The following is a 26,328-nucleotide window of genomic DNA, read 5'->3' as shown; positions in this document are numbered from 1 at the left end:
TCCGCCAGCAATCAGGGCTCTCTGGGCGCCCACGGGAATTTCAACTCCCACCATTCAGGTTGTGCCCTCAGTGGGAGCTCAGTTACTACACGCTGAGGGAATCAACCTGCCCATGAATCTTCCAGAAGGTGTCTGTGCACTAGCAGTGATGAACAGGTGACATTCTGGGCGTCTCCACTCAAGTCAGCAGACTTCACCCTAAAAAGACCTCTTTTAGCGTGGCAGATGGCCTGTTAGAAGTTAAGTGCAAGAGCAGGGAGATGGGGAGATGGTCCCAGGCCCACAGTTGCTTGAGCACTTTCCTCTGTGCACTAGATCCTGGCCTTCCTGAGAGACACCATAGCCTAGCGAAATCTCGGCAACCAGACAGCTTGGGCTCAAATCCTGGCGCATGACTTTAGCGAGTCACTCAGGTAGGTCCTCCTCATTTGCAAAATGAGAATGTGGATAAAAACAGTATCACTTTCACAGGGCTGTTGTGAAGATTTAAGAGTTAATCACTTAAAATAATTAAAACAGGGCTTGGCCTGACTTAAATGTCAGTTGATTGTTACCTTGTGTGCTGTTCTGAGTTCCTATAGGTGTCACCTTGTGTAATGCTCATACTGGTCCTCTGAGGAGAGGTGCTAGTATCACGCCCAGGTTACAAACTGGGAGGCTGAGAAACAGAGGTTATACAAGCAGCCCCAGATCCAGATCCATGCTTCAAACCCAACTGTTGTAGAATCCCTAGAAACCCTCTGAATCAGCAAACTGGTCCAGAGAAAACAGATAATCACAAGGCGAGATGGTCATTGTTCGGAGGTCTCTAGCAGTGCCGCACACTGTTAACCTGGAGGCGGGATCGTGACCCAACAGGAAGAGCAGGTACTGCTGAAGGATGGTTGGCAGGGAGAGAAAGGCATTTTAGGCACAGCATGGACCGTCTGGGGACCCCCGAACCCTCCGAATCTGCTAACCTGGCTCTGGGCAGGGAAGGGAGGCAGTTGAAGCTGGAGAGGGGAGCAACCTCCACATTATGGAGGGGCTTCTGGGTTGCGTTAAGGAGCTTGAGTTGCATCTTGTAGGTACTGAGGGCCCGTGACAGACTATTAAGACTATTGTAGACTGTGAGCCGGAAGGAAATCCTGAGGAATCCTCAACAATGGGAGCCGCATCTACACCCAATAGCCCTCGGGCCCTGGTTCACCCGGCTACGCCAGACCCGGGGGCTGAGCGCCTCCCGGGGGCTGAGAGCAGGCGCCGTGCTTCTCCCCTCTCTGAACACGGAGCTGATTTCGTCATGAGAGTTGCTCAAATGCTTATGGGACCAATTAATATGTCTAGCAACGCTGTCGGTCAGAAGCAGGGGAGGGACTACAAGTTCAGAGCTGCGAGGGGTCCCCCGGATCAGCCCCTGCTCGGAGGCGACAGGGGGCAGGAGTCACTGGGCTCCGTCCGCCCTCCCGACTCGGCAGGGTCCAGGCAGGGCTCCCGCCGGCGGGGTGAGGGGCTAGCACCCGCCTTCGAAGACGCCCGAGTGCGGGGCTGCGTCCTCGCCACCACGGCCGGACGAGGGTGCGACGTGCGCGGGCCCCTGTCTCTCCCAGCAGTCATCACACGTTAAATTCTCCCCTTTCTCCGCTTCCAGACACTCTCTGCCAACAGCCTGCCAGCAGGGACCCCCTGGCGGCGGGAACCGCGTCCGTCTCGCCTCCCGAGAATTTGGGGGATGAGCGAGAGTGGCCCCTCGGTGACCTCGGCGGTCGAAGCTCTCGAAGCGCAGGAGGCCTAGCGGCGGCTAGTCCGGAAGTGGGCCCTCAGCTCCTCCTGTCTGGGCCCGCCTTTCCCAGGCGGCCTCGGGGTGGGCTTCCGGCGCGCAGTGTATTGTGGACCTTATAGTCCCACGTGGCCCGATCCCCAGCCGGCGCGCCGTCCGGGGCGGCGGCCGGACTACAACTCCCTCCCGCCCGCGCGGTGTCGCGAGGCCGCCCGGCGTGAGGCGTTCGCGAGCGGGGAGTCTCCAAGATGGCCGCGTGGGGAAGGAGGCGTCTTGGCCCGGGCGGCGGCGGCGGCGGCGGCGCCCGAGAGAGGTGAGGCGCGGGCTGCTCCCTGCGAGCGAGTCGGGGCTGGGAGCCGGCGGGGCTCCTCAGGCTGCAGCGCCGTCCCCGCCTCCGCCCCGCGGCCCGCCCCGGTCAGCCGCCGGGCGCGCGGGGTCCCGGTCTTGGCCGACGCGGCCTCCGCGGAGGACTCAGGAAGGGGCGATGGCGGGCTGGGCACGGCCGGGCCGCTGCGGGACCCACCTGGATGCCGCGGGCCGAGCGGCGCCGGAGCCCCCGGCCGTCTGGTCGCGCGCGTGGTCCTCTCAGCCGTAGCGAGGAGCGGCTCCTGGGACGGAGGAGGAAGGGGAAGCCTTCCCAGCGCGGGCCGGTGCGGGGCGGGCGGGGAGGTTGGCACGGTCACCGAGGGGCCTCAGCCTTCCGCGCTGTGACTCCGGACGGGGAGCCGGCCGCTTTCCCCGGCGGTGATCCTTGGGACTTTGGAGGCGTCTCCGCGATCGCCCCTGCCGTGCAAGTCCTTTGCAGCGACCTTTCCTAACGAACGGTGCGTGAGTAGGGAGCCGGGAGCTTGTTTCTAACAAGGTGGATTTCGATTTGAAGGACTCATTTTTAGAAGATGAGATTGGAGTCGGTTTCGTGTTTCGTGTTGAATTTACAGTTTTTGCTTCTGGAAAACAGTTTCAGCTAGTGGAAGCCACTAGAAGCTGTTCAGGCACCAGAAGTTTGGGAAAGGATGTGTATTCGTGGAGTCATCCGGTTTGCACTGTCCTGACCATTCTGTTACGAGTGGGCTGGTGCGGTAGATATAGGTCAGCAGGATCTCCGGGTTTGGGTTTTTTGTGTTTTTTTTTTTGGTGAGGATTGTTGAAGAGAAAAGTTCTCTTTCTTTCCTCTTCCCCCTTCCCTCGCCTCCCGCCCCGCTCTCTTTTTCTCTCGACTGTTCTGCGTTATTCTCTTTCTTTGATTGCATCACATACTCATTGTGGTCGCCTTGCTGTTTGGTTAGCTGTGCTGATAGACCCCTCCAGGTTGCATTTTATTCTCGAGCTCGGAGTTACCCAGCCTTGTCCCTGCTGCACTTCCTCTTCGTGGAGAAGCAGCAGTGAATGGCCAGCAAGTATTTTTGTTTTTCCACCTCCCACCTGGTTTTTTCTTAGATGGGACCATAAAAAGTTAAAGAAGTGATCTCGATGGTTTCCAGATGGCCTTAAAAACTAGCAAACATTTTCAAGATCTTTAATGCAAACATTAATCCTTTAGTAATAGGAAATAACTGGTTTAGAAGACTCAGTTGCAGAGAGAAAAGCATTCCTCCTTACTGGATAAAAACAACAGAAAGGGCCAAATGAGGACGCCCCAGACACCATACAGGGGCCGTGCCAGCAAAAGTTACGCTTTTACTGATCTAAGAAATTAGATATTGGTTTTTTTTTTTTTTCTCTCTTTGGTTTAAGACAAGTGTTAATTCGAAACTGAGTTTGCAAACCAGGATCCGAAAGGCTGAAACTAGTCCTTGACTGTGATCCTCAGTTTTTAAGAGAATTTAAGTTAGTTGCCAATGGTTATAAATGGAAAGATTTCACATAAAACTCCCCTTGAAAAGCTGCGTGGTGGCTCTTTTTGGTCAGGGCAGGTGCTCATCATTCCTCACCTGACAGCTTGACTCATTGCAGTTACCTGCCTGGTCTCCTTAGGTGTTCAGGTTGCACCCTTTGGCCTGAACGGCAGGCTCTGCTTGCACATGCATATGTCGTGTGTCAGCCAGGGATGGGGCGTCTGCTTTTGTGGTTTGGGTGGCACCATCTGTCATCCTTCCAGATAACATGGAGTGGCTGGGTGGGGGGGGTACCCCTTTGTTTGCCTCTGCCATGAGGCCCTAGCTGGGCTCTTTTGGAGGAGTGTTTGCCTGGGCTGTTCCCTGAGATCCTCCATGCCGAGTAGGGGATGGAAACATAGCCTGGGCACACCTCCATTCTTGCTCAGTGGGTGGGAAGACTTTCGGGTGGGCAGGCTGGATTGATGCCCACACCACAGATTGAGGCCCAAGCATACCTAGTGGCTCCTGTGCCCGAAGTAGGCTGATTATGGTGGTCTTAAATGACTTTGTTCCATGTCACGTTTGTGCTGACTCAGATTTCAGCTCCACACTCTAAGACCACTTTCCCGAGTTGCTGCACACACTTGGTTGGAATCTGCTTCATGCTGACACCCAAGGAAACGTCGTCTAGTTTGGGGCATTGGCTGGAGCAGAGCAACGCTTTGGGCAGACTTTCCAGATTTGCCTGTGGCTGCAAACTCTGAAGCCTGCATTGTATTTGAAGGCCCTGCTTGGTGCCAGACTTTCCTCAGGAGTTACTGTTGTCAGCTGTGTGTTAATGACGGTCCAGTTTAGAATACATAGTGTGTGAATTCTTGATTTACCTGGTTCTTGAGTCTAGAGCTGTGTTAATTCAGTGCCCACTAGTCACTTGCAGCAATTAAATTTAAATTAATTAAAATTAAATAAAGTGAAAAATTCAGCTCCTCAGTCACACTATTCACATTTCAAGTGCTTGGTAGCAACGCATGGCTCGTGGCTAATATATCGCACAGCGCAGATAGAGAACAGAAAGGCCAGCGCTGGTCTAGACCAAAATAGGAGAGGGGTGGAAATAGCAAAATGAGAGCTGCTTGCATGTTGATTTTTCTCTTCAGTCCATTAGATCTAGGGAACCCACAGTGTTTGTAATGAAGAACATCAGACCCTGAGCCGTAACCTGAATTCTTGTCCAAAACTCCACACACTGGCAGCAAGCACAGCAAACAGATGGCCGCTTGTCCTGTCGGCCTCTTTGAGACAAACTTGCCCATCTGGGAAGGCGTGGTGCAGGTATCTGTGTGTTCTGCCGCTTGGGTGCCAACCTGGGCCAGCTCACAGAGTCCCCCCTCCGTCCCATGTGGGCTGCGTGTCCTCCTCCCGGAGGGCCCCCGAGTGTCCCTAGTTCTCCGTGACTGCTGAACGTGAGCGCAGCCCGTGAGGGCGCACGGGATCTGATTCTGATCACGATGTGCGGCGGCAGCACTGCTGAAAGGCCTGGAGCGTTCAGGGGGCCGGGCGTGCTGCACTGAACGCTCAGGTTTTAGGGTGAAACCGCTTTTTGTGGCCTCCCCCCCCCCCCCCCCCCCGGCTCGGGCAGGCGTCTGCTCCAGCGTTTCTAGGCAACCAGTTCTGTGGGATTCCTTCCGCATCTTCTGTGCTACACTTCATGCCCGGGGACTGGGCCCTCCTCTTGGACAGCTTTGCTGTAATCTTTGAACGGGATGGATGTGGTTCTGGCTGGCTGCTGGAGGGTTTCGTTCCCAGAACAGGTGGACCACGAGCCCCGTGGGCAGGTGGCTGCCATCCCCAGGGCGACATTCCCCTCATTCTGACCTGGTCATTTCCTTTAGAGCTGAGGACCTCCAGGGGGTTTGGATGTTTTCTTTCTCCTGAGTTTCTTTCCTCCTGGTCTGTATGAGTCGTGCCAGTAGAGCATCTGCACCCAGGTCCACGGGTGTGCAGGCCTGAGGGTGTGGGTCCCTCTCAGCTGGCTGCCAGAAGGTTCTGATCCTGGAAGTTGGATGTTGTAGGTTAGGGTCTGCTGAGGTGTTCCCTGGGGTGAATCTCCATTTTCCTTGATTCGTTCAAGCCGTCCGGGTTCCAACGGCGGTAACTCGTGCCTCTGTGGTTCAGTCCTTCAGGCCTGACTTTCTGAAGGAGGGAGGGTGGTCTTGTGTCCCGAGCCGGGCCTCTCTGCACCGGCGCCCGGCCAGTCTCGGCAGTTCCGCTCGGGGCTGTCCACTAGGGCAGCCGTTGGCCACCTGCGGCTGTCAAGCATTGGAAATGTGGCTGGTGTGTCTGAGGAACGGAATTTTAAATTTCACTCAATTTTACTTAAGTTTAAACAGTGCTTGGGTCTTACACTGGGTGGTGCTTTGCAGCTGTCACCTTGTTTGCATGCCCGGCCCATCCCATCTCGCCCCATCTTCACTCTGTGAGCCGGGGCCTTTGCACCATTTGACATGAGGGAAGCTGGCTCAGAGCAGCAAGGGGTTTTGTCCTTGGACACACGGCCAGCGAGTGACTGAGAGGAACCGGAATCCAGGCCTCTCGGCTCCCACTCTTGGTGCGCCGTGGTCTTGTCCCCAAAGCAGAGCTGCCCGGTCCCTGGACCACCACGGGGAGCCTGTTCCCTGGCACGTGGCTTCCTCTGAAACAACGAGAACGTCAGGTGCCAGTTTGGAAATGTCCTCAGTATTTGGAGCTACAAGCCTGTGCTTTTCAGTCCTAACTGGCCTTTGAATCCACAGCATAGGAGTTTACTGCTTTCCTTGGCTCCCAAGGAAGTGATTTGGGGTTTGCCAGAAGTGGGTTTCCCTAGACCGGGGATGCGGGGGTGGCACCACCTGGCATGTCACAGCTGGTCACGTGACCCTGTGCTTATTGGGGGGAAGGCAACCTGATGCATGGACCTAGTTTAATTTTCAGCCACAGGTGCCCTTAATTACTGTTAATTGTTTTTCATCTGTCAGTCCTTTCAAACGTCCTTCCTCTAAGTCTGCTGGGAACCTGTCACATTCAGGCCCAGGGTGGGGCGGGGCGGACCAGACTGCGATGAAAACAGTCACTGCCTTCAAGGAGCTTGGCATCACCTCCTCCTGTGTTTGAGCTGAGACTGTGAGCCCAGCGCCGCTCCAGGAAGGGGCCTTAAAGCAGTGTTTGGGTCGGTTCTTCTGGTTCCGGCATGACCAGAAAAGGTGGTGGGTTGCAGGGCCAGTGCCCGCTGGAGTGGAACAGGGGAACGGACTGCAGGAGTGTGAGACCACCTCGGCCCCTTTGCGGCCTGGGAAGCCACTGGAGCAGGAGGGGGGCCCCCTCTCCTCAGCTGGGAGGGCCTGCCCTGTCTGGTCTCTTCCACCTCAAGGGATACAGAGCTATTGGAGAGGATTTTTCTTTTTATGAAAAAATTTATAATTAATTTTCCCATTATAAAAGAAACATGTTTATTTTTTGTTTTTGAAAAATACAGAAAACTAAAATTTAAAAGTTACCTGTTGGGCCACCATCCAGAGAAAACCATTATTGGCCTTTTTTTATGCAGAGCATCTTTGATGCTTCCCACCGGGTATTTTGTCTTGGAATTTTAAAAATTATATGTTAAATCCATCAAAAGTATGTCTCTACCATATGAAAAGTTATACACTTGCTACCATATGTACGACCTTGGGAACACGAGGCTAAATGAAGGAATCAGCCCCAAAGCCCACGTGCCCCGTGATGCATTCCTGCAGAACGCCCAGAAGAGGCAGATACACAGTCAGAAAGTTGGCTGGAGATTGCCAGGGACAGGGGTCAGGGGCGAATGGGGAGTGACGGGGTTACTTTTTGAGGTGAGGAAGATGTTCTAAAATTGATCGTGGTGTTGGTTGCACAACTCAGTGAAAGTGTCGAGCCACTGACTTGTGCAGTTTAAGTGGGTGAATCTATCACAATAAAGCTGTCATTTAGGAAGCACAAGTTAAAACCACCACGAGATGCCACCTCATACCACTAGGATGGCTACTATGGAAAAAACAGAAAATAAAAGTGTTGGCAAGGATGCGGAGAAAAGGGAACCCTTGTGCAGTGTTGGTGGGAATGTAAATTAGTACAGCCGCTGTGGGAAAGCGTGGAGGTTCCTCAGAAAGTTAAAAATAGAACTACCACATGATCCAGCAGTCCCACTTCTAGGTATATATCCAAAATAATTAAAAGCAGGGACTAAAACAGATATTTTTACACTCGTGTTCACAGCAGCATCGTTCACAATAGCTAGAAGGTGGAAGCAACCTATCAATGGATGGATGGATAACGAAACGTGGTCTGTACACACACGGAATATTACTCAGCATTAAAAAGGAAGGAAACTGACACTTGCTACAACGTGGATGAACCTTGAGGACATTATGCTAAGTGAAAAAAGCCGGCCACAAAAAAAGATACTGTGTGACTCCACTTACATGAGGTCCCTCCCTGAGCAGCCAAATTCATAGACAGAAAGTAGAAGGGTGGGGTGGGGTGGGAGTTGTGGTTTAATGGGGACAGAGTTTTAGTTTTGTAAGACAAAAAAGTTCTGGAGATTGGTTGCCCAACAGTGTCTTAGTGTACTTAACCTTACTGAACTGTACACATAACACAAAATTTACAGATAGTAAATTTTGTGTTATGTGTATTTTACCGTAATTTAGAAAACAATTAATGAACCAAGCGCTAGCGTCTCCCTGGCCCACACTGCCCTCCCGAGCGCAGGCAGCGGCCACCTCACTCCGGAATCCTCCGCCGTCTCCGTGACGGCACGTGCTTGGTTCTGCACGCTTCTGAACCGTGCGTGCGTGCATGTGTGTGTGAGGCGTTCACGCGTGTTGTGTGCCCGCTTCCCCTTCAGGGTCGGGAGGCACTGGGTGACTGTGCCTCCACGGCTTTCCCTCCCGTGGCCGAGTCACGGTCTCTCTCTGCTCTCACCAGAGTGCTGCTTTGAACATTCTTGTGCACCCCTGACTTTTGGAGCTGTCTCCAGACTCTGTGGGTCCCGTGTCTGAGGCTCCTGTAATCCCAGGTTCAAGACAGGCTTCAAGATGGCGTGGGATCCCCAGGGCCGGCTTCTGTGCTGGCAAAATGAGGTTTGTTCTGTGGGCTCTTCGTGCTGGCTGCCAGGTTCCCCAGGATTCCTTTGAGGACTATTTCCTGGGTGCTGCTGGAGCCGATTCGGACGAGGAGAGGAGACTGACCCCAGCTGGAGGCAGGTTCACAAGCCCCCAGGGAGAGCCCGTGACCCTGACCGGAGGCAGCGCCTGCAGCAGCCCCTGTGGCCCGGCAGGCTGTGCTCCTGTGCAGGCCAGTTCCGTCCCGTAAGCTCCATGGAACCTGCCAAATTCTAAGGGTTCTAAAGTCATTTGGTAAGAAGGGGCCCCTTTCTTTCTGGAGCCCCTCCATTCCCCTCCTCAGAGACAGTCGTAACTCTTGGGTCTTTGTATATCCGCCCAGAAACGTTCTGTGCATCTAAAAGCAAATGTACGCTTTCTCAGAAATGCACTGGAAATCACAGGCTACACACACTGTTCTGTACTTGACTTTTTCACTTTAAAGACCTTTCCGTTATTGGCGTGCTCAGTTTTATTTTTCAACGTGAACCCTTTTTACTATGCTCTCTTGCTGGTCATTTCACACCTGCAACAAAATGCAAAAATATAGTCGCTTAGGAAGCCCAGGACTCAAAGGATCCCAATTAGCTATTAGTTGTTGGGTTTTTTTAATCTGCTTTTGTGTACAGGGTCAAGTTGGGGGTTGGCTGGTGGTGCTCTGAGATGGTTCAAGGCAACCTTCTGACTGGGTTCTTTCCTTAATTGGGTTACTTCTGACCCAGAAACGCACACGCAGTGGGCGCTGGGGTAGCTGGGCAGTGGTGGCCATGGCTCACTTTCGAGTCCTTGGCCACCTGGCTTGAGAAGCAACAGTCCCTGTCAACTGCAGGACTGAATCTGGTGGTCCAGGCAGCCTTTGAAACTACATTTGCAGGGGAGAGGGTGCCCTGGCCCCCCCAGCGGGTGGGGCTGTGGGTGCTGACTGCGGGGTGGGTCCTCTGACAAAGGGGACGCCTGCTGGTGGGTCTGGGTCTGTTTTGGACCTTGTGCTGCTTCCCTTCCCCGCACAGTGTGGAGTCCTGGAAATCTGCTTGTGTGTGTGTCACGGTCCATCCTTTCCTGAGCAGGTAAAGCAGGTTTGGCCTCTAAAGCAGAACTGGTGGTGAGCCCAGGGTGGTGTGCCCGCTGGGCTGGCTCCTGAGCCTAAGTGTGTTGGAAGGCGCCTGGGAGGGTTCTCCGCGCTGTGGAAGGTTGTTCACTGGTTGGCGGTGACGTACAGGAGTGGGGTGACCGGCCCACCGTAAGACTTGGGGCTCCAGGTGGCCTTGGTGGGTGAGCTCCCCATCCACACACCCTCAGCTGTGCTGTCCCGACTGCCCGTGTCCACTGGTAGTTGCCCCCGTGCCATCAGGGCTGAGCCAGCAGCCTGGAGGGACTTGTGGGCACAGCCACCAACTTGTGGAGATGGGCTCGCCCAGCACGCTGTGGGAGGAACCGGGAGCCCGCCCCTGGGGTGGGCGCCAGCGCGCCGGCAGAGGCGAGGGCGGGGCAGACAGGAAGGCCTGGGTGAGCACCAGGTGAGGGTGGGGTCTGCCCATGACGTGGCCCCGAGATGGAGCAGTCTGTTTGGACGCTGGGGCTTCAACTGGCACTTTCTTGTTGGGCCCGTTTTGTCACTGCACTCAGGTAGGTTAGGGTTTGGGCAAGAATGTTCTCTAATCCCAGCCTTGACACCCGCGTCTTGCTCTGAGCGTTCCAGAGGGACTCTGTGGCCCGAAAGCTCACCCTGGACGCCGAGAGGGAGGCATCGTCCCCTGGCCTCACTCTGACGGTCAGCGGGGCGGCACAGACCCTCCCTTTTCCCGTGCTTCTCTCCCTGTGCCTGTCTTGGCTGATGAACTGGAGAACACAAAGGAAATCTCTGCGCCAGGGCTGCTGCTGCCGGGAGTGAGGCCCGCCTCCTAGGTTTGCTTGTCTGCTAAGGTGCCTCGTAAGGTGCTGGATCCCACCTGGGAGCCTGTCTCCTTTCTGAGTTAAAACCAAATGGGGAGGGGGACTTCCCTGGCGGTCCAGTGGCTAAGACGCCATGCTTCCAATGCAGGGGGCACGGGTTCGATCCCTGGTTGGGGAGCTAAGATCCCACATGCCATGCAGCACGGCCCCCCAAAAAAAATCCCCCTGGGAGCACGAAAGGGCGGGCACCAGTGGCCGGCTCTCCCTCGCCTGTCTGTCCTCCCAGGAGTTTGCCCAACAGTCCGGTCTCCGCTGCTTTGAACGCGTAACAGCTTTCCTCTTTGAAGGAAATGCTGACCCTGGAGGCTCTGGGGTGACCTCGCTTCACAAGCCTTCCCTGGTCCCTACGCGCGCGGCCCCTTGTGCGGCCGCTGACCAGGCAGCTCCGAGCCCCGCTCCCAGCGGCCGCCTGGCGTGCGCAGGGCAGGGGCCTCCCCGCGGGGGATGGCATCTCCGCAGAGCAGCAGCCTCTAACCTGCTCTTCTTTTTCCCCACCCCTCCCTCCTAAGGGCGAGCCTGTCGGCCACAGACTGTTACATTGTGCATGAGATCTACAACGGGGAGAATGCCCAAGACCAGTTTGAGTACGAGCTGGAGCAGGCCCTGGAAGCCCAGTACAAGTACATCGTGATCGAGCCCACCCGCATCGGTGACGAGACAGCCCGCTGGATCACCGTGGGCAACTGCCTGCACAAGACCACCGTGCTGGCGGGCACCGCCTGCCTCTTCACCCCGCTGGCGCTGCCCCTGGATTACTCCCACTATATCTCCCTGCCCGCGGGCGTGCTGAGCCTGGCCTGCTGCACCCTCTACGGCATCTCCTGGCAGTTCGACCCCTGCTGCAAGTACCAGGTGGAGTACGACGCCTACAGACTGTCCCGGCTGCCCCTGCACACACTCACCTCCTCCTCCCCGGTGGTGCTGGTCCGGAAGGACGACTTGCACAGAAAGAGACTGCACAACACGATAGCACTGGCGGCCCTGGTGTACTGTGTAAAGAAGATCTACGAGCTCTGCGCCGTATGATCGGGGCGGAGTAGGGCGAGCAGGCAGCCCGGCCCGCGAGGTGGCGGAAGGGAGCCCGGGAAGGCATCTGGCTGCACGTTTGTTATTTTAAAGAAATAACACATCGCAAGTGTACCAGGGGTTTTTTCAGCTCATCACACTAAGATGTGGATTCCCGTAACCCACGGGGGCCTGAGGCTGTGGAAGGCCGACCAGGCAGCTGGATGTGATGGAAGCAACGCTACTGAGGGGATGTGAACACGCTTGGGGGGTTGTTAAGTATGTTGTTTAACTGTACCATCCAGAGCCAACCAGAAGCTATTGACCATTAAAATTATGAGAATTTCAACTCCAGGTGTCCGCTCTCTCCGTGACGGTCCGCGAACAGGCCTCTCGACAGGCAGGGCCAGCCCCTCCCAGAGCAGCCTCACGCCTCGCCTTGGCCTTGGCCCAAGGCGGCGCAGCTCAGTGCCGCTCGGGGGTGTGGCAGGACAGGTAGGTGGCGAGGCCTGGCGGTCACTGGGTCTCCACTGGGTTCCCCTGGAGAGCTGGGGCCTGGGACCTCTTGTACAGATTCTGATTTAGGAGAACACAAACTAACATCTGTATTTTTCTTAAAGCACTGAAGCTGTCCTGATGTGTCCTGAGTTCAACCTGCTGCCCCCCTCGTGTTCCACAGACAAGGGGACCATGCCGGCCCGAGACTCTGCTCGGTCATCCCTAAAGGGCACCTTTCTAAGCGGCAACCAGACTGATGTTCACGTAGTTTTAAAGGATCCCTCAGGAAGATCAGACACCAGAGAGTAACAAGGGGTGCAGGGAAGGTGTCAAAAGGGTGTATGGGGGTGATGGGGCCATCTGTTTATAGGGGGAGAGCCAGAAATTTTAGAAGAGTGAGAAACTTTGGTCCCTCAGTTGGGTGCTGGGTGGCAAATGGTCTGGAACAAGGGTAAACTGGCAGTGATCCTAAACAGACCTGTCTTGACCGTGCGGTGCCCACCACCCTCCTGAGCCTGCTGGGTGGGACTGGGAGGTGTTTCTGTAATAAACAGGCCAGATTTGGAAAGGGAGCCTGTGATCTGCCTGCAGATCAGATTCATGGGTGAGGCGGCTGGAGACGGACAAGCTGTGGCCACCTTGGGGCAGCTGAGCAGAAGCTGTCACCAGAAACAAGCCAGGTGCGGATGGGCGGCTCCAGCACACTGAACGACGGGACACGCCGAGAAGCCAGTCCCATGCTGACTGTTGGCCGCGCTGAACAAGATGCTGGGGGACCCTGTGAACGGTGTGAAGGCAGCAGCAGCCTTCTCCCCGAGCCCCAGGGATGGGCTCTGCCCCCAGCGCTAGGTGAGTCAAGTACGAGAACTGGCTCAGATGACAGGATGTCTTTGATCTCAAGACCCAAATTCAAAGGAGGCATGGTTCTGCCTGCCCTCGGGGATCACGGCTCCACAGCTCAACCCTTTCCTTCATGTCCTAGAGTTTAGACCCAGCTGCATTTTACCCCTCCCCCGGAGGAAGCCTGTCCTCCTCCAGCAGGACAGGCTGGGGGTCTGCGGGAGAGGCGTGACTCCCCCCCTCCCCTCCCCTCCCCTCCCCGGGGGGCAAGAATCCAGTACAGGCCACGCAGACACACCTGTCGCCGTGCAGCAGCGGTGCTGCCGCGCCACCTGCCCGCACAGGCACTAGCAGCGCTTGGGCTTCCGCTCCTTCCTGGCCCGGGAGGCCATGAGGCTGAAGAAGAGCCGGGGGGCCAGAGTGCGCAGGTAAACAGCCAGGGCAGGCGCCACGCCGGCCAGGACCACCTCCTTCTTCTTCCTCCCCACGGCAGCCAGCACGTCTCGGGCCACCTGCGAGGGGCTTCGGCCTTGGGCCGTGGTCTCGTCCATCACTGAAACGAAATGGGACTCGCTGAGCTCGGGTTCATGCCGAGTGAGGTCAGTCGTCAGTATATACGACCAACACCCACACGTCAAGTGGTTTAGGTTTAAACTTATTTTCTGAAAGAAAATGAAAACGACCACAGAATCGTCAGGTAGCTCTGCATAGAAAAAAAGCGACACCAGGGCCTAACCTCCATACTTGGACCCGTCGGCCGTGACGGCGTTGAGGGAGAGGCTGGTCTGGATGTACCCGGGGCTGACGACGGTCACCTCGATGTCATGCCGCTCCACCTCGGCCCGCAGGCAGTCGAAGAAGGCCTGGGTCGCGTGTTTGGAGGCCGCGTCTGCAAAGGTCGGTGGCCAGAGAGGCAGGTGAGCGAGGGGCGGGACGCATTCGTTCCCTGAGTCAGAGGTGCCCGGTCTGGGCCCTGGACAGGCGCGGGGGTGTCAGGTCTCCTGCCCTCGTGTGGTTCAGGGAAAACACTGTACGTGATACACTCACATACAGGTACGCTCACACACAACACGACACAGCGCACGTGGTCAAACGTGAACCACCGGCAATGTGCAGGAAGGGTGCGTGGGCGTTCTTTGTACTGTTCCTGCAAGGTTTAAGTGTGAAATTCATCTAAATTAAAAGTTTTAAAAAAAAAACACTTAATGCCTACTGGGTAAAATATTCAAGTAGTTCAGGAGGAAACAGAGTCACCAAGCGAAGGTCCTCCTTGTGCCTTCCATACGGTTCCCCAGAGGAAGCCAGGCTGCCGGTGCCTCAGTATTCACTTCTCACGTCACCAGGTACCTACACGGGATGCGACAACGTGGCCTCACGCTGTGCCTGCTTCCGTGCCATTCCTGCACGTAGCTCTCTCCAGCGGGGGACGGACGGGGCGGCGGCCATGCTCCTTGTGGTCACAGGCCACGTTGCGACAGTGCGTCCAGGGGGGCTCCCTGCGCGTGCAGGAGCGTGTGTACACACCACCTCTGGCCGCCTCACGTCTCTGTCTGACAGCTTCTACAGGATGGCCTTTCACCTGGAAGAGCTGTCCGGGCCCCCTCCGCTCCCCAGCAACGGCCTCACTGCACAGCATCAGGTGCTCTGAGGGGACAGAGGAACCCTACGATGGCACTGCTGGGAAACGGCATCTCCACTGACGGTTTCCAGATTTGGAGTCCACACGTTCGAGCCTGAGGAAAGGGCACCCATCAGCCACACAACTGCAGGTCCTGTGAGCAGCCCAACAGCGTCCGGACTCTGCAGAGCCTCTGGAGGAGCGGCCTGGCTGAACGAACGCTCTGCGGGTGGGCGGCTCGAGACACGCTCCTACCAGCCGTGATTCCAGAGGCACGGCCCAGGCCGAGGCCCGAGAGGACTGAGCCACCTGGGGGCCTCCCTGACCCCCGGTCTCCACGGCTCTCGGGCCGTATGTAGGTCCTCGGCCAGGCTGTGCTAACCTAAACGCCGTGATTGTGCTCCCCAGGGCTCCACGTGCGCCACACACCTCCTGGATCCTCCCACTCGGCCTCACAACAGCCCCGAGAGGTACACGAAGCCACCCCCACTTCACGAGTGGGGAGACTGCTGCCCGTTGGGTTGGCTGACGTGCCCAGGAGGCGCCGCCTTGTCCGGCCTGGTGGTTATAAAGCACCCAGAACAACCAAGTGTGACCTACGCAGTCACGGCCAAGAGGACGACAAAACTCAGTGGGACTAAATCCAAGTGAAGTTTGGAAATAATTCAGTACAAAGAACTCCTTGACCCTGTATATCCTTCTCCCTGTTATTGCCTCATCTGCTCTGTCACATGTGATGCCTGCATATCTATTCCTCAGGCGGCTGTCCTGTGCCAGCGAAGTGAAACAGAAAACTGGCAAAGGGAAATAACCACCCCAGAAACAAGCACGGATACGGCGGGTGTCTCGCGTTGTCTTGAGCACGGCCGTGGAGACTGTCTGATGACATGAGGGGGCAGTGCGGGCTCAGACAAGTCCCACGGCTGACCCAGACACACGGCCGGCACCAGGAGGATGGCCGCGCTGCGTTCGGGCTGACAGGTGGTTCCCAGTCGTGAGCTGGGTGTGCGTGGCCGTCCTTTCACGGTGCGGAGGCGGCTTCGCACCTCCCCTCCCTTCCCGTGGCTACGTTGAGCATCTGGAGAGGGGGAGACTGTTACAGCTGAGTGTTTCCTTGCAGACGGTGAAGCAAAGAATGCAGTTCCCAGGACAGTTTGTGAAATCACCTTTCAAATCTTTTAACGAAAGTAGAATCTGCTTGCTGGTGCTCGTGATGGCGCAATCTCAACATTCTGGCGTAGCCATTCATGCAGGGGGGTGAGAGTCGGAACTGAAGTCAAGCTGGCAGCGTTAATTTTTTGGTCCTATGTCCGCTTTTTGGAACTAATCTTACTGAAACCCTCCCATGAGCGCCCAGAGATAAAAATACTGAAGGATGGTGTACACAGCACATCACTGCTACTGGTCACCGACTGAAGGGACGCAAATCCTCACGTGTCACGAAAACTACTAAGGAAATTATGCCACATCCATTCGATTAATGACTGTATATCCACCTAAAGGAACTAGGTAAATCCATATGTGCTGATGCAGAAAGATACACTGTCAAATGGAATAAGCGAACCACAAAACTACATACAACGTGTCCCAGTTTTGCACATTTGATCCCATGTAGAAGAATTCTGGAGGCACATGCGGTAAAGTGGTGGCAAGGCAGCACCTGTGGGCCAACGGTGGTGGCACTGAGAGGGGCCAACACTCGGGGGGCACAGCACGGGGGCCACGGCACGAGGTCACACGTGGCACGAGGAGCAGAGCTGGGGCTGAGCCCAGGCCTCTGCTCAGGAGCACACGCTGATTTTGTCCCTGCACGTTCTGTGCTGAGTGTTTCTCTAACGTCTGAATTCTGGACAGTAAACGTGTTGTTTTTATAATAGGGAGAAAACACTAAAGGAAACGTGGGAAGAAGGAAGTACTCACACGCGGATCGGAAAGGAACGCTGATTTTGCCCTGGATACTGCTGATGGCGACAACGTGGCCCTGGCGCCTTCTGATCATAGAGGGCAGGAGCGCTGTGGGGAGAGGGCAGAGGTCACTGCAGCTCATGCTGAGAGCCTGGGGGGGGACTGTCTGCTGGAACTCTTAGCCCCCTGCGCCCAGGAGGGGAGGGAGGGCCTCTCCCTGGAGTGAGAGCCGTGGCTGGACGTCAGAAGGCCCCACTCTGTAGGTGTCCAGACACAGTGGAAAGACATGGAGCCAACACTGTGCAGATGAGGCTGTTGCTGAGGAGAACACCTCGACGTAAGACCGTAAAGCAGTTGACGAAAATGCAAATAAAAGCCCAGAAAAGCCAACACGCAGGCTGTAAGGACAGCACTGACTCCAGGGTCAAATGGATGGGACAGGCCAGGTCTAGGAAGAAGGAACCAAGGGAAATACAAAGAATGCCGACGTGCCTGTGCTCGTCTTCCTTTCCACCCAAGACGGTTACCTTTCGTCAGAGCAACTGGACCAAAGTAGTTTGTCTCCATGACTCTCCTGTCCACGTCCAGGCTGGTGTCCACAATGGTGCCGCGGTAGCTGATCCCAGCGTTGTTGATGAGCACGTCCACATAGCCAAAGCACTGCAGGATCTCCGCAGCGGCCCCCACTATGGCCCCAGGGTCCGTGAGGTCAAAGGTCACCGTGTAAGGCTTGTGAGTCTGCACCTGGGCGAGGACAGAAGCCAAACATAGCTTCAGAGCGACGGGCGTGGGAGCCACAGGCCCTGCTTCTCGGCACTGGGAGGGCCTGGCCGTGAAGGGACAGGTCACAACACTTCTCCTCTGAAGGATGTGACCTGGAGGAGCCTGCCAACCCTGTCGCACCTGGCCTGGGCAGCGTTTCTCCTTCACTGCCTGTAACTGCCACGGGGCAGGGGTCACGCATGATGGAAGCATGGCTGCCCTGGCCGCCCGGTGCCAGCCTGGCGCTGCACTGTCCTACGCCACAGAGCTGCGATCCTTCTCAGGCCAGCGCAGTTTCATTCCTCATTCACAGAACATTCTTATATGCCCCTATATGCTCAACACTGGGGACACGGCAGAAAGCAAGATAGACGTGCTTCTGTCCTCCTAAAGCATGCAGTTTCGGGGGGGAGACAGACAAATTCTGTAACTGAAGAGAATGACGAGCCAAGCAGTCTAACTCGGGGCCGTCGCAGAACCTAAGAAGATGAGGGAGGGGACGTGGAGTCAGAGGGAGCACGAGAACGAAGTGCCTGGAGCCCTGCCTCTGCCTGGACAGCTGCACTGGCAGCAACTCTCTGGAGTGAAATGACGTCATGACTCTGGAGTCTGTTTGAACGCCTGCAGCTTCCAGGGGAGTGCTCGGCTGGCAAAGTATAGACAATTTCGGTCAATTTCAACCATTAGCTCCATGGTGGCCCCACCCCTGTGGTGGGCAGCTGTGGGAAAGGCAACCCACATTTCTCTTGCAGCTTGAAGGAGCCAAGGTAGACAATAAGGACCTTGTCTTCCACATATCAGGACTGCATTCTGATGGTGGATGCTGTTCTGATCGCCGAGCTGCAGCACGGAAGCAGGCTGCACTCTTTTAACCACCACCTGCTAAAGTGGCTTCCAGTAGGTTTAATGGAGTTGCACTTGCCTTCTGGTATTCAAAAATGTAGATAAATCCCCAGAAAAACATTCCTCAGGAAGCCCAGACAATGAACTGACTAAAACAACTGTCTTAAAGATGCTTAAAGTGCTAAAGGAAGATGTGGACAAAGGCAGGAAACTGATGTATAACAAAATGAGAATATCACTAGAAACAGAAATTATTAAAAAATTCTGGAGCTCAAAAGTACAATAACTGAAATGAAAAATACACTACAGGGGTCCAAAGGCAGATCTGAGCAAGTAGAAGAGAGAATCCATGAACCTGAAGAGGGGACAACTAAAATTCTCAAATCTGAGAACAAGAAAAATGAAGAAAAGTGAGCAGAGCCTAAGGGATCTGTGGGACACCACCAAGTGGACCAACACACTCCTAGTGGGAATCTGAGAAGGAGGAGAGAGAGAGAAAGGGGCAGAGAAAACACTGGAAGAAATAACTGCTGAAAAAGTCCCAAATTTAATGAAGGACATGAATCTACACATCCAAGAAATTCAACACCAAGTAGGATAAACTCAGAGACCCGCACTATGACACATCACAATCACAGCCAAGTGACAGAGAATCTGAAAACTGCAAGAGAGAAACTACTCCTCACATAAAAGAAATCCTTACTAAGACTATCAGCTGATTTCTCATTAGAAACCTTGGAGGCCTGAAGACAGTGGGTTGATATATTCAAAGTGCTGAAAGAAGAAAAATGTCAACCAAGAATTCTATATCTGTGTTCTATAACGTCAAAAATGAGGGAGAAATTAAAGTTCCCATATAAATAAAAGCTGAGGCAGTTTGTTACCACTAGACATGCCCTGCAAGAAGTGCTAAATGAAGTCCTTCAGGTTTGAAATGAAAGGAAGCTATACAGTGTAACTCAAAGCCATTTGAAGAAATAAAGATCTCCAGGAATATAAATACATGGGGAATTATAAAACCTAGTAGTATTGTAACTTTGGATTGTAACTCTACTCTTTATTTTCTACATAATTTGACAAATGCATTTAAAAACTATTATTAATCTATGTTACTGGGCAAACAATGTATAAAGATGTAATCTATGACATGAATAGCAGAAATGGGGGAGGACAGAGTGGAGTTTTTGTGTGCTATTGACATTAAGTTGGTATAAATTCCAATTAGATTGTTACAACTTCAGGATATTCAATGTAATCTCCATGATAATCACATAGAAAATAGCTATAGAATATACGTGTAAGGAAATGAGAAGGGAATCAAAGCATTTCACTCCAAAAAAATCAACTAAACACAAGAGAGTAATGCAGGAAATGAGGGACAAAAAAGCTACAAGACATATAGAAAACAAATAGCGAAATGGCAGAAGTCCCTCCTAAATAGTAATTACTTTAAATGTAAATAGTTTAAACCCTCTAATCAAAAGACTGATTGGCAGAATGGATTAAAAAAAAAAAAAACACCTAACTATATGCTGTCTTTAAGAGACTAACTTTAGATCCAAAGACACATTGACAGGAAAAGGATGAAAAGAGATATTCTATTTAAATAGTAACCAAATAGAGAGCTAGGGTGCCTAAACTAATATCAGACAAAAAAATACTTTAAATCAAAAAAGGTTACAAGAGACAAAGAAGGACATTATATAATAATGTTAAAAGGTACATTACAACAAGAAGGTATAACAGTTATAAACACTTATGTACCTAATAACAGACCCTCAAAATATAGGAAGCAAAAATCAACAGAATTGAAGGGAGAAATAGACAGTTCTACAATAATATTTTGATATTTCAATACCCCACTTTCAATAATGGATAGAACAACCAGACAAATCAATTAGGAAATAGATGACCTGAACAACACTGTAAACAAATTGGACCTAACACATATTTAGAACGCTCCACCGAGCAACAGTGTAATACATAACTCTTCACAAGCACACATGGAACATTCTCCAGGACAGACCACATGTTAGGTCGCAAACAAGTCTCAACAGATTTTAAAAGATAAATATCATAAAAATTATCTTCTGCAACCACAGAGTGATGAAACTAGAAACCAATAACACCACGCAAACTGGAAACAAGGGGACATTAAACAACCACTGACTCAAAAAAGAAATCACAAGGGACATTAGAGAATATTTAGAAGAAAATGAAAATGGAAACATAACATACCAAAACTTACAGGATGCAGTGAAGGCTGTGCTAAGAGGGAAACGTAACTATAAACGACTATATTAAAAAAGAAGGGGATTTCCCTGGCAGTCCAGTGGTTAAGACTGCGCCCCCAGTGCAGGGGGTGCAGGTTCGATCCCTAGTTGGGGAGCTATGATCCCACGTGCCGTGCAGCATGGCTGGGGAAAAAAAAAAAAAAATCTCAAATCAATAACATATCTTTAACATATCTGTGCATCTTAGGGAAACAGAGCAAACTAAACTCAAAGCTAGCAGAGGAAGGAAAGCAGATTAGAAAGAAGATAAAATATAGGGGACTTCCCTGGTGGTCCAGTGGTAAAGACTCCACGCTCCCAATGCAGGGGGCCCAGGTTCGATCCCTGGTCAGGGAACTAGATCCCACATGCTGCAACTAAAGATTCCACACACGGCAATAAAGATCCCGAGTGCCTCAACTAAAGACTCGGCGCAGCCAAATAGATAAATAAATAAAATATTTTAAAACAAAAATATATATAGAGAGAATAGAAAACAAAGAAAATGAATGAAATCACAAGTTGGTGTTCTGAAAAGATCAACAAAATTGAGAAACCATTAGCTAGACCAAAGAAAAAAGAAAAGATGCAAATAACTAAAATTGGAACTGAAAGTGGGACCTTACATAGATAAAAAAGATTATAAAAGAATACTATGAACAACTGTATGCCAACAAATTAGATAACCTAGAAGAAATGGACAAATTCCTGGAAACACACAAATTACCTAAACTGACTCAAGAAGAAACAGAAAATCTCAGCAGACATGTGACAGGTAGAAACTGAATCAGTGACCTAAAACCTCCCAACAAAAAATATCCTGAACCAAATTCTCTGGTGAATTTTATCAAATTTTAAAGAAGAATTAACACCAATACTTATACTCTTCCAAAAAACTGAAGAGGAGGGACTTCCCTGGTGGTGAAGTGGTTAAGAATCTGCCTTCCGATGCAGGGGACGCGGGTTTGATCCCTGGTCAGGGAACTAAGTTCCCACACACCGCGGAGCAACTAAGCCCGCACGCTCTGGAGCCCACGCAATGCAACAAAAGATCCCGCGTTACACGGCTAAGATCTGGCGCAGCCAAATAAATAAATATTAAAAACAAAAACAAAAAAAACCCGAAGAGGAGAAAACACTTACTGATTCATTCTGTGAAGCCAGCATTACTCTGATACCAAGGCCAGATAAAGACACCACAAGAAAATTACAGACCAAAATCCTTTATGAATATAGATGCTAAAATCCTCAACAGAACACTAACAAATCAAATTCAACAGCATATTAAAAGGATTATTCATCACGAACACGCTGAATTTATCCTAGCAATGCAAGGGTAGTTTACCATAAGGAAATCAATCAGTATGACCTACCACATTAATAGAATGAAGGGGGAAGGACCACGTAACCATCGCAAGTGACGCAGAAAAGAGATCTGACATAATCCAACACCCTTTCATGATAAAAACTCTCAGAAAACTAGGAATAGAGGGGAAATTCCCCAAGGTATTTATGAAAAACTTACAACTAACATCATGTCCACTGGTGTAAGACCGAAAGTGTTCCTCTCTGCTCCAGAACAAGACAAGGATGTCTGCTTTCACTGCAGCTATTCAGCATAGCTTGTTCTAATCGGAGCAGTTAGACAAGAAAAAGGATAAAAGGCACCTCAATTGGAAAGGAAACGTTAAATGTCATCTTAACTTAAAATGTTAAAAGTCATCGCCAACCTCCCGGCTCCCACCGCCAAGAGGTGCACAGGTATTAGCGGAGACATGGGGGAGGAAGAAAGCACTCACAGAGGGGCCTCCCTAACCTCGCGGCGCTGCGAAAGTGGTGGATTTGAGCCCAGCTGGCCGACCGGGGCTACACCTCTTCCCCACGAAAAACACCCCTGCCTGGGCTCACCTTGGCAGCCCGGGAAGCAGCAAGTTCTCGGGTGAGCTCCGCCAGGGCCTCGGCGTTCCGGCCACAGAGCACCAGCTTAGCGCCCGCAGCGTGGAAAACTCTGGCACATTCTAGAGGAAGAAGAAAGCAGCGTGGCAGCTGGGGAGGCCCAGGCCTTCACCGTCAGCTCAGCTCCCAGCTCCCCAGCCCTAGACCATAGGGCTACTTCTTCCCCAGCCATCGGCACCGGCCCGCCGTGGGAAGGCTGTGGGGCAGGGTTAGGGCCCCGGCACAGGGAGCTCTGCTGTCACCACTGCAGAGCCCACGTTCGGGGCTGTGACAGACGTCCACGGGCAGGAGGAAGGCAGCAGCTGGGGGACAGACTGTTAGGTACCAGGCTCAGAACTTTCCAGCATAACCTTCAGTTCTGATCCACCCTGACAGCAGTATCCCCACTTGCATGGCGAGGAGCTCAGTGAGGCCAGGGATGTGCCCGACGGTCAGGCAGCGCCAGCTCGGGGATGCCGTCACCTCGACGCAGCAGGCACACACCTGCCGGGGCCGCTTCTGCGGTTCTGTGGACGCACGGGGGCCACAGGACTCTGGTGAGAAGGGGTGGAGAGGCTCCCCCCAGGCCTGAAGCCTGCAGGCTGTTCCTCCCGAGAGTACACAGGCCCGAGGGCTCGTGGACACACGCAGCGGGGACAGAAAGTGGGGAGGCTGACAGCCTTGCGAGGAGGTTAAAGAGCTAAAGTATGCCGAGCGCCCACGCAGCAGGGCGGCATTAAGGGTGGCATCATTTTTTTTTTTTTTTGGCTGCGTTGGGTCTTTGCTGCCGCGCGCAGACCTTCTCTAGTTGCAGTGAGCGGGGCCTACTCTTCATTGCGGTGTGCGGGCTTCTCATGGCGGTGGCTTCTCTTGGTGCGGAGCACGGGCTCCAGTAGTTGTGGCACGCGGGCTCAGTAGTTGTGGCTCGCGGGCTTAGTTGCTCCGCGGCATGTGGGATCTTCCCGGACCAGGGCCTGAACCCGTGTCCCTGCATCAGCAGGCAGATTCTCAACCGCTGCGCCGCCGGGGACGCCCCAGGGTGGCGTCATGTTAAAAGGTTCCCTCCTGCTGGGGGTTCCTCTGAGCCACTACAGCATCCAGGTGACAACTGACGAAGACCATGGCGGGGGAGTCCAGAACTATCTGGGCACCTCTTAGTCAATATTCTTTGGTGGCAAGAAAAGAGACTCAAGTCACCCGGGGCAAAGCAAAAAGAGGATTTATCAGGAGGATTCCAGGGTAGCTCAAGCATTAAGGGAAGGAGCTGAATGGTTCAGATGGGAAGAGCAGGAGTGGTGGTGGCGGCCCAGGGTCCTGGGTAGCAGGAACCAGGCTCTCTGAATGCTAGCAGGTCCCTTCCCCACTTCATTCCCAGCCTGGCCTCTCCACCAGACGGGGCCGGGGCTGCAGACAGCGCTGCGTTCCCGTGGACACCACTCCCCGGCCAGACAAGGGTGCCCTTGGCCCGTTCCCTCCAAGCTCTGGTGGCAGAACCCTTGGGAGGGACCAGATCAGCCCTGGTGGGGGCAGCATCCCTAGGACGGGGCCAGCCAGGGTCATGAGTGAGTCCCAAGGCCACACGGGGGGGCAGGGCGAGGGCGGAAGCAGGGGGTGAGGTCCTCTCGCCCTGCCCCCAAACAGCCGAGCATTCAGTGCCCCGCAGCTCACAGCCCACGGAGAGCAGCACAGCCCCGCGGTCAAGAGGACGGGCGTGAGCGAGACTTCCTGTGTCCGACTCAGACTCCCAACCCTGACTGGCCCTGTGATGCGGGCAGTTTCGACCTCTTTGTCCCCACTTTCCTCTTCTGTAGATGCAGGTCGGCAGCACCAGGACTGAGCGAGTTACAGCGGCCACGGTCAGCACCGCGCAGAGAGAAGGCGCTACACAAGTGCTGCGTTTGTGTTTCTAAGCTGCCTTTTTAAAATGTTCTAAAGACTGGCTGTTAGTGAAGATGGAAACGTGCGGCTTAAAGGGGCACAGTCTGTCCTCACTAGAGGCCTCGTCTCCCTCAGGTGCCCAAGAGCAGGTGTGTGCAGCCCCCGTGGCCCCAGCTGACCATGCGGCCACCCCCGGGTCCCAGACTGAGTCTCAGGGGCCAGGTGGTCAAGCGGAGTCTTGGTGCCGCGGGCTGCTAGGAGGGCAAGGCCGGCCCCAGGAGCCCACCGGAGGGTCAGGGATCCAGGAAGGGAGGAGGCTCCGGGGTCCAGGCGGGGTCCTTCCCCCACCAGCGCGTTGAAAGCGAAGCGGGGAGAATGCCAGCGTCCCTCAGGGAGGGAGGCAGGAGGCTCCCTGGCGGCAAAGCCTTCTTTCCAGACGCGGCGCCTCCTGCAGCTTCACTTGCTATCCCAGGGCCGGCGCCTCCCAGCCTGACCCAGATGGAGCTTTCTGGAAGGAGGTTCAAGTCAACTAAACCGGTGCACTTCCAGGCGGGCGGTGTTGTCTTCTTTGAAGCTCACCCTGACCGAGGGCACAAACCCAGACAGAGCCACAGCCCCCGCTCTGGCCCCGGGGTCTGCTTGGGTCACGGCCCCCATCCCACCTGCCCTGCGGAGCCTCCTCGGGGGTGGGGCTGGGGGCAGGCGTGCCTGAGGTCCGTTTCCAATCACTCCCGAAGCCCTGCTGGCTTCCTCACCCCATTTTGTCCCGACCTGGCCACCACGATGGACATTCTGTGAGGTGCCACCAAGATCCAAGGTGGGGGACACGCAAGTGTCTGAACAGCTCTGGAAACTGGTCACCCGCGTTCTGCTTAAGCTTTGCTTCCCAAGGAAAGCCAAGGGAGGAAATTAAAGTTCGCGTAGAGAATGACAGAAACGCCAACAGGCTGAGAAAATTCCATTTTCATTTCTTGAAAAAGCTGATACAAAGAGGTGGGAGGGTGGAGAGAAAAAGGAATACATTTATCTTGGGCTGCCAGCCGGTCCCCAGGCCACCAGCACTACCGGCTTATAAGTCCACTAGCTGCTCATGGCCTCGGGGCCGAGACGTGTCCCTTCACCCAGCGTCCTGCCAGGCCACAAGGACAAGCCAGGAGACAAGGCAGGAGAAACACGAGAGCTGTCCGAACACTCAGCACGTCAGCCAGGCCTCCAGGGCGGCCAACAGGGTGGGCAGAGCCATGAGGGTGGCCGGGGTCTCCTCCCCACGCCTCCTGGGCAGTCGCTGAGGGGTGTTTGTACCGAGACAGCCAGAGGGGGAGGGATACACGCCCTCCTGGCCCTCCGATGGAATCCAGGAGACGGAGGGAAGAGCACAGACACACGCAGACACGCGGCTCTGTCCTCCATCCCCTTCCCGGCCCTGGGGTCACAGGAGGAAGCGCGGGTGAAAAGAGAACAGCATCTCCGTGACGCATGTGCGCATCGGCGCCGCAGTGTGCCCGGACCTCACAGCCAACCCCCAGGCACGCTTCAAGGACGTTAAAAAAAAGGCTTCTCTCTGTGGTAGAGCAGCGGCTGCTGACACCCTATATTTAGCTGCTGAGTAAGGTCAGAGGCCCGGCTATGGCTCGGGGCCTGAGATCTGATGACAGACCCTGGGTCACCCCCGAGAGCTCACCTGAACACCATGCTGGTGCACGCACGGACCCCCGCTCCCTGCCGTCTGCCCAGGTCCCGTGGCCGCCTGCATGCCACTCCCCATCTGCTCCTCTGTGTTCCCGCAGCTCTCAAGTGCCAGCAGCCCCTGCGTGACCCTACTGCTCGCGGCCCACCCTGCCCCCTCCCCCAGGGAGACAAGACGAGGGCTTGAGTCCTGGCTTCGCGCTCCTGCCTACAAGTCCCAGGGCAAGTCACACCTTCTCTGAGCGTCAGCTGTGAGGACTCAGGGAGATGAGCCCAAGCCAGCACGCACCTAGGTGCCTCCCCTGCCAGCCCGCTGGGAACACCCGTCCTGAAAGGGCAGCACACGGAGAGAAGTCCTTCCTCTCTGCACAGACCACGGGCTCCCGGAGGGAAG

The 26,328-nt window shown here is 54.2% G+C and overlaps 2 protein-coding genes across 22 annotated transcripts in view; one reads left to right on the top strand and one right to left on the bottom strand.

The window, feature by feature from the left end:
* Positions 1–1,787: 1,787 nt before the first annotated feature.
* TMEM11 (transmembrane protein 11) lies at positions 1,788–12,045 on the top strand. 6 transcript variants are annotated; one of them, XM_082374552.1, is made up of 3 exons: positions 1,788–2,072; positions 7,852–7,918; positions 11,201–12,045. In XM_082374552.1, exons 2-3 carry the CDS (start codon positions 7,902–7,904, stop codon positions 11,715–11,717), a joined length of 534 nt encoding a protein of 177 aa, XP_082230678.1. In that variant the 5' UTR covers positions 1,788–2,072; positions 7,852–7,901; the 3' UTR covers positions 11,718–12,045. The 6 variants fall into 6 exon arrangements, 3 of the variants coding, with proteins under 3 accessions (XP_082230678.1, XP_082230677.1, XP_082230676.1); XM_082374551.1 differs by lacking the exon at positions 7,852–7,918 and having other exon boundaries at positions 1,884–2,072; XR_014238924.1 differs by lacking the exons at positions 1,788–2,072; positions 7,852–7,918 and adding an exon at positions 2,079–2,583 and having other exon boundaries at positions 11,201–11,336.
* DHRS7B (dehydrogenase/reductase 7B) overlaps positions 7,045–26,328 on the bottom strand; it is a 42,533-nt gene continuing 23,249 nt past the window's right edge. For 12 of the 16 annotated variants that reach the window (XM_082374527.1, XM_082374539.1, XM_082374542.1 and 9 more), the window contains 6 exons: positions 22,344–22,453; positions 17,085–17,301; positions 16,573–16,665; positions 13,771–13,923; positions 13,333–13,587; positions 7,045–9,264 (listed from right to left, as the gene is read on the bottom strand). In XM_082374527.1, coding sequence (XP_082230653.1) covers positions 13,382–13,587; positions 13,771–13,923; positions 16,573–16,665; positions 17,085–17,301; positions 22,344–22,453 — 779 coding nt within the window. In that variant the 3' untranslated portion in view covers positions 7,045–9,264; positions 13,333–13,381. The other 4 variants (XM_082374537.1, XM_082374541.1, XM_082374533.1 and 1 more) reach the window with 3 other exon arrangements.

This window comes from Balaenoptera borealis (genome assembly GCF_965194805.1).
Source record: "Balaenoptera borealis genome assembly, chromosome: 20".
NCBI lineage: Eukaryota > Metazoa > Chordata > Mammalia > Artiodactyla > Balaenopteridae > Balaenoptera > Balaenoptera borealis.
The sequence above is the reverse complement of the archived record's forward strand: the minus strand, read 5'-3'. Positions and strand labels throughout refer to the sequence as shown.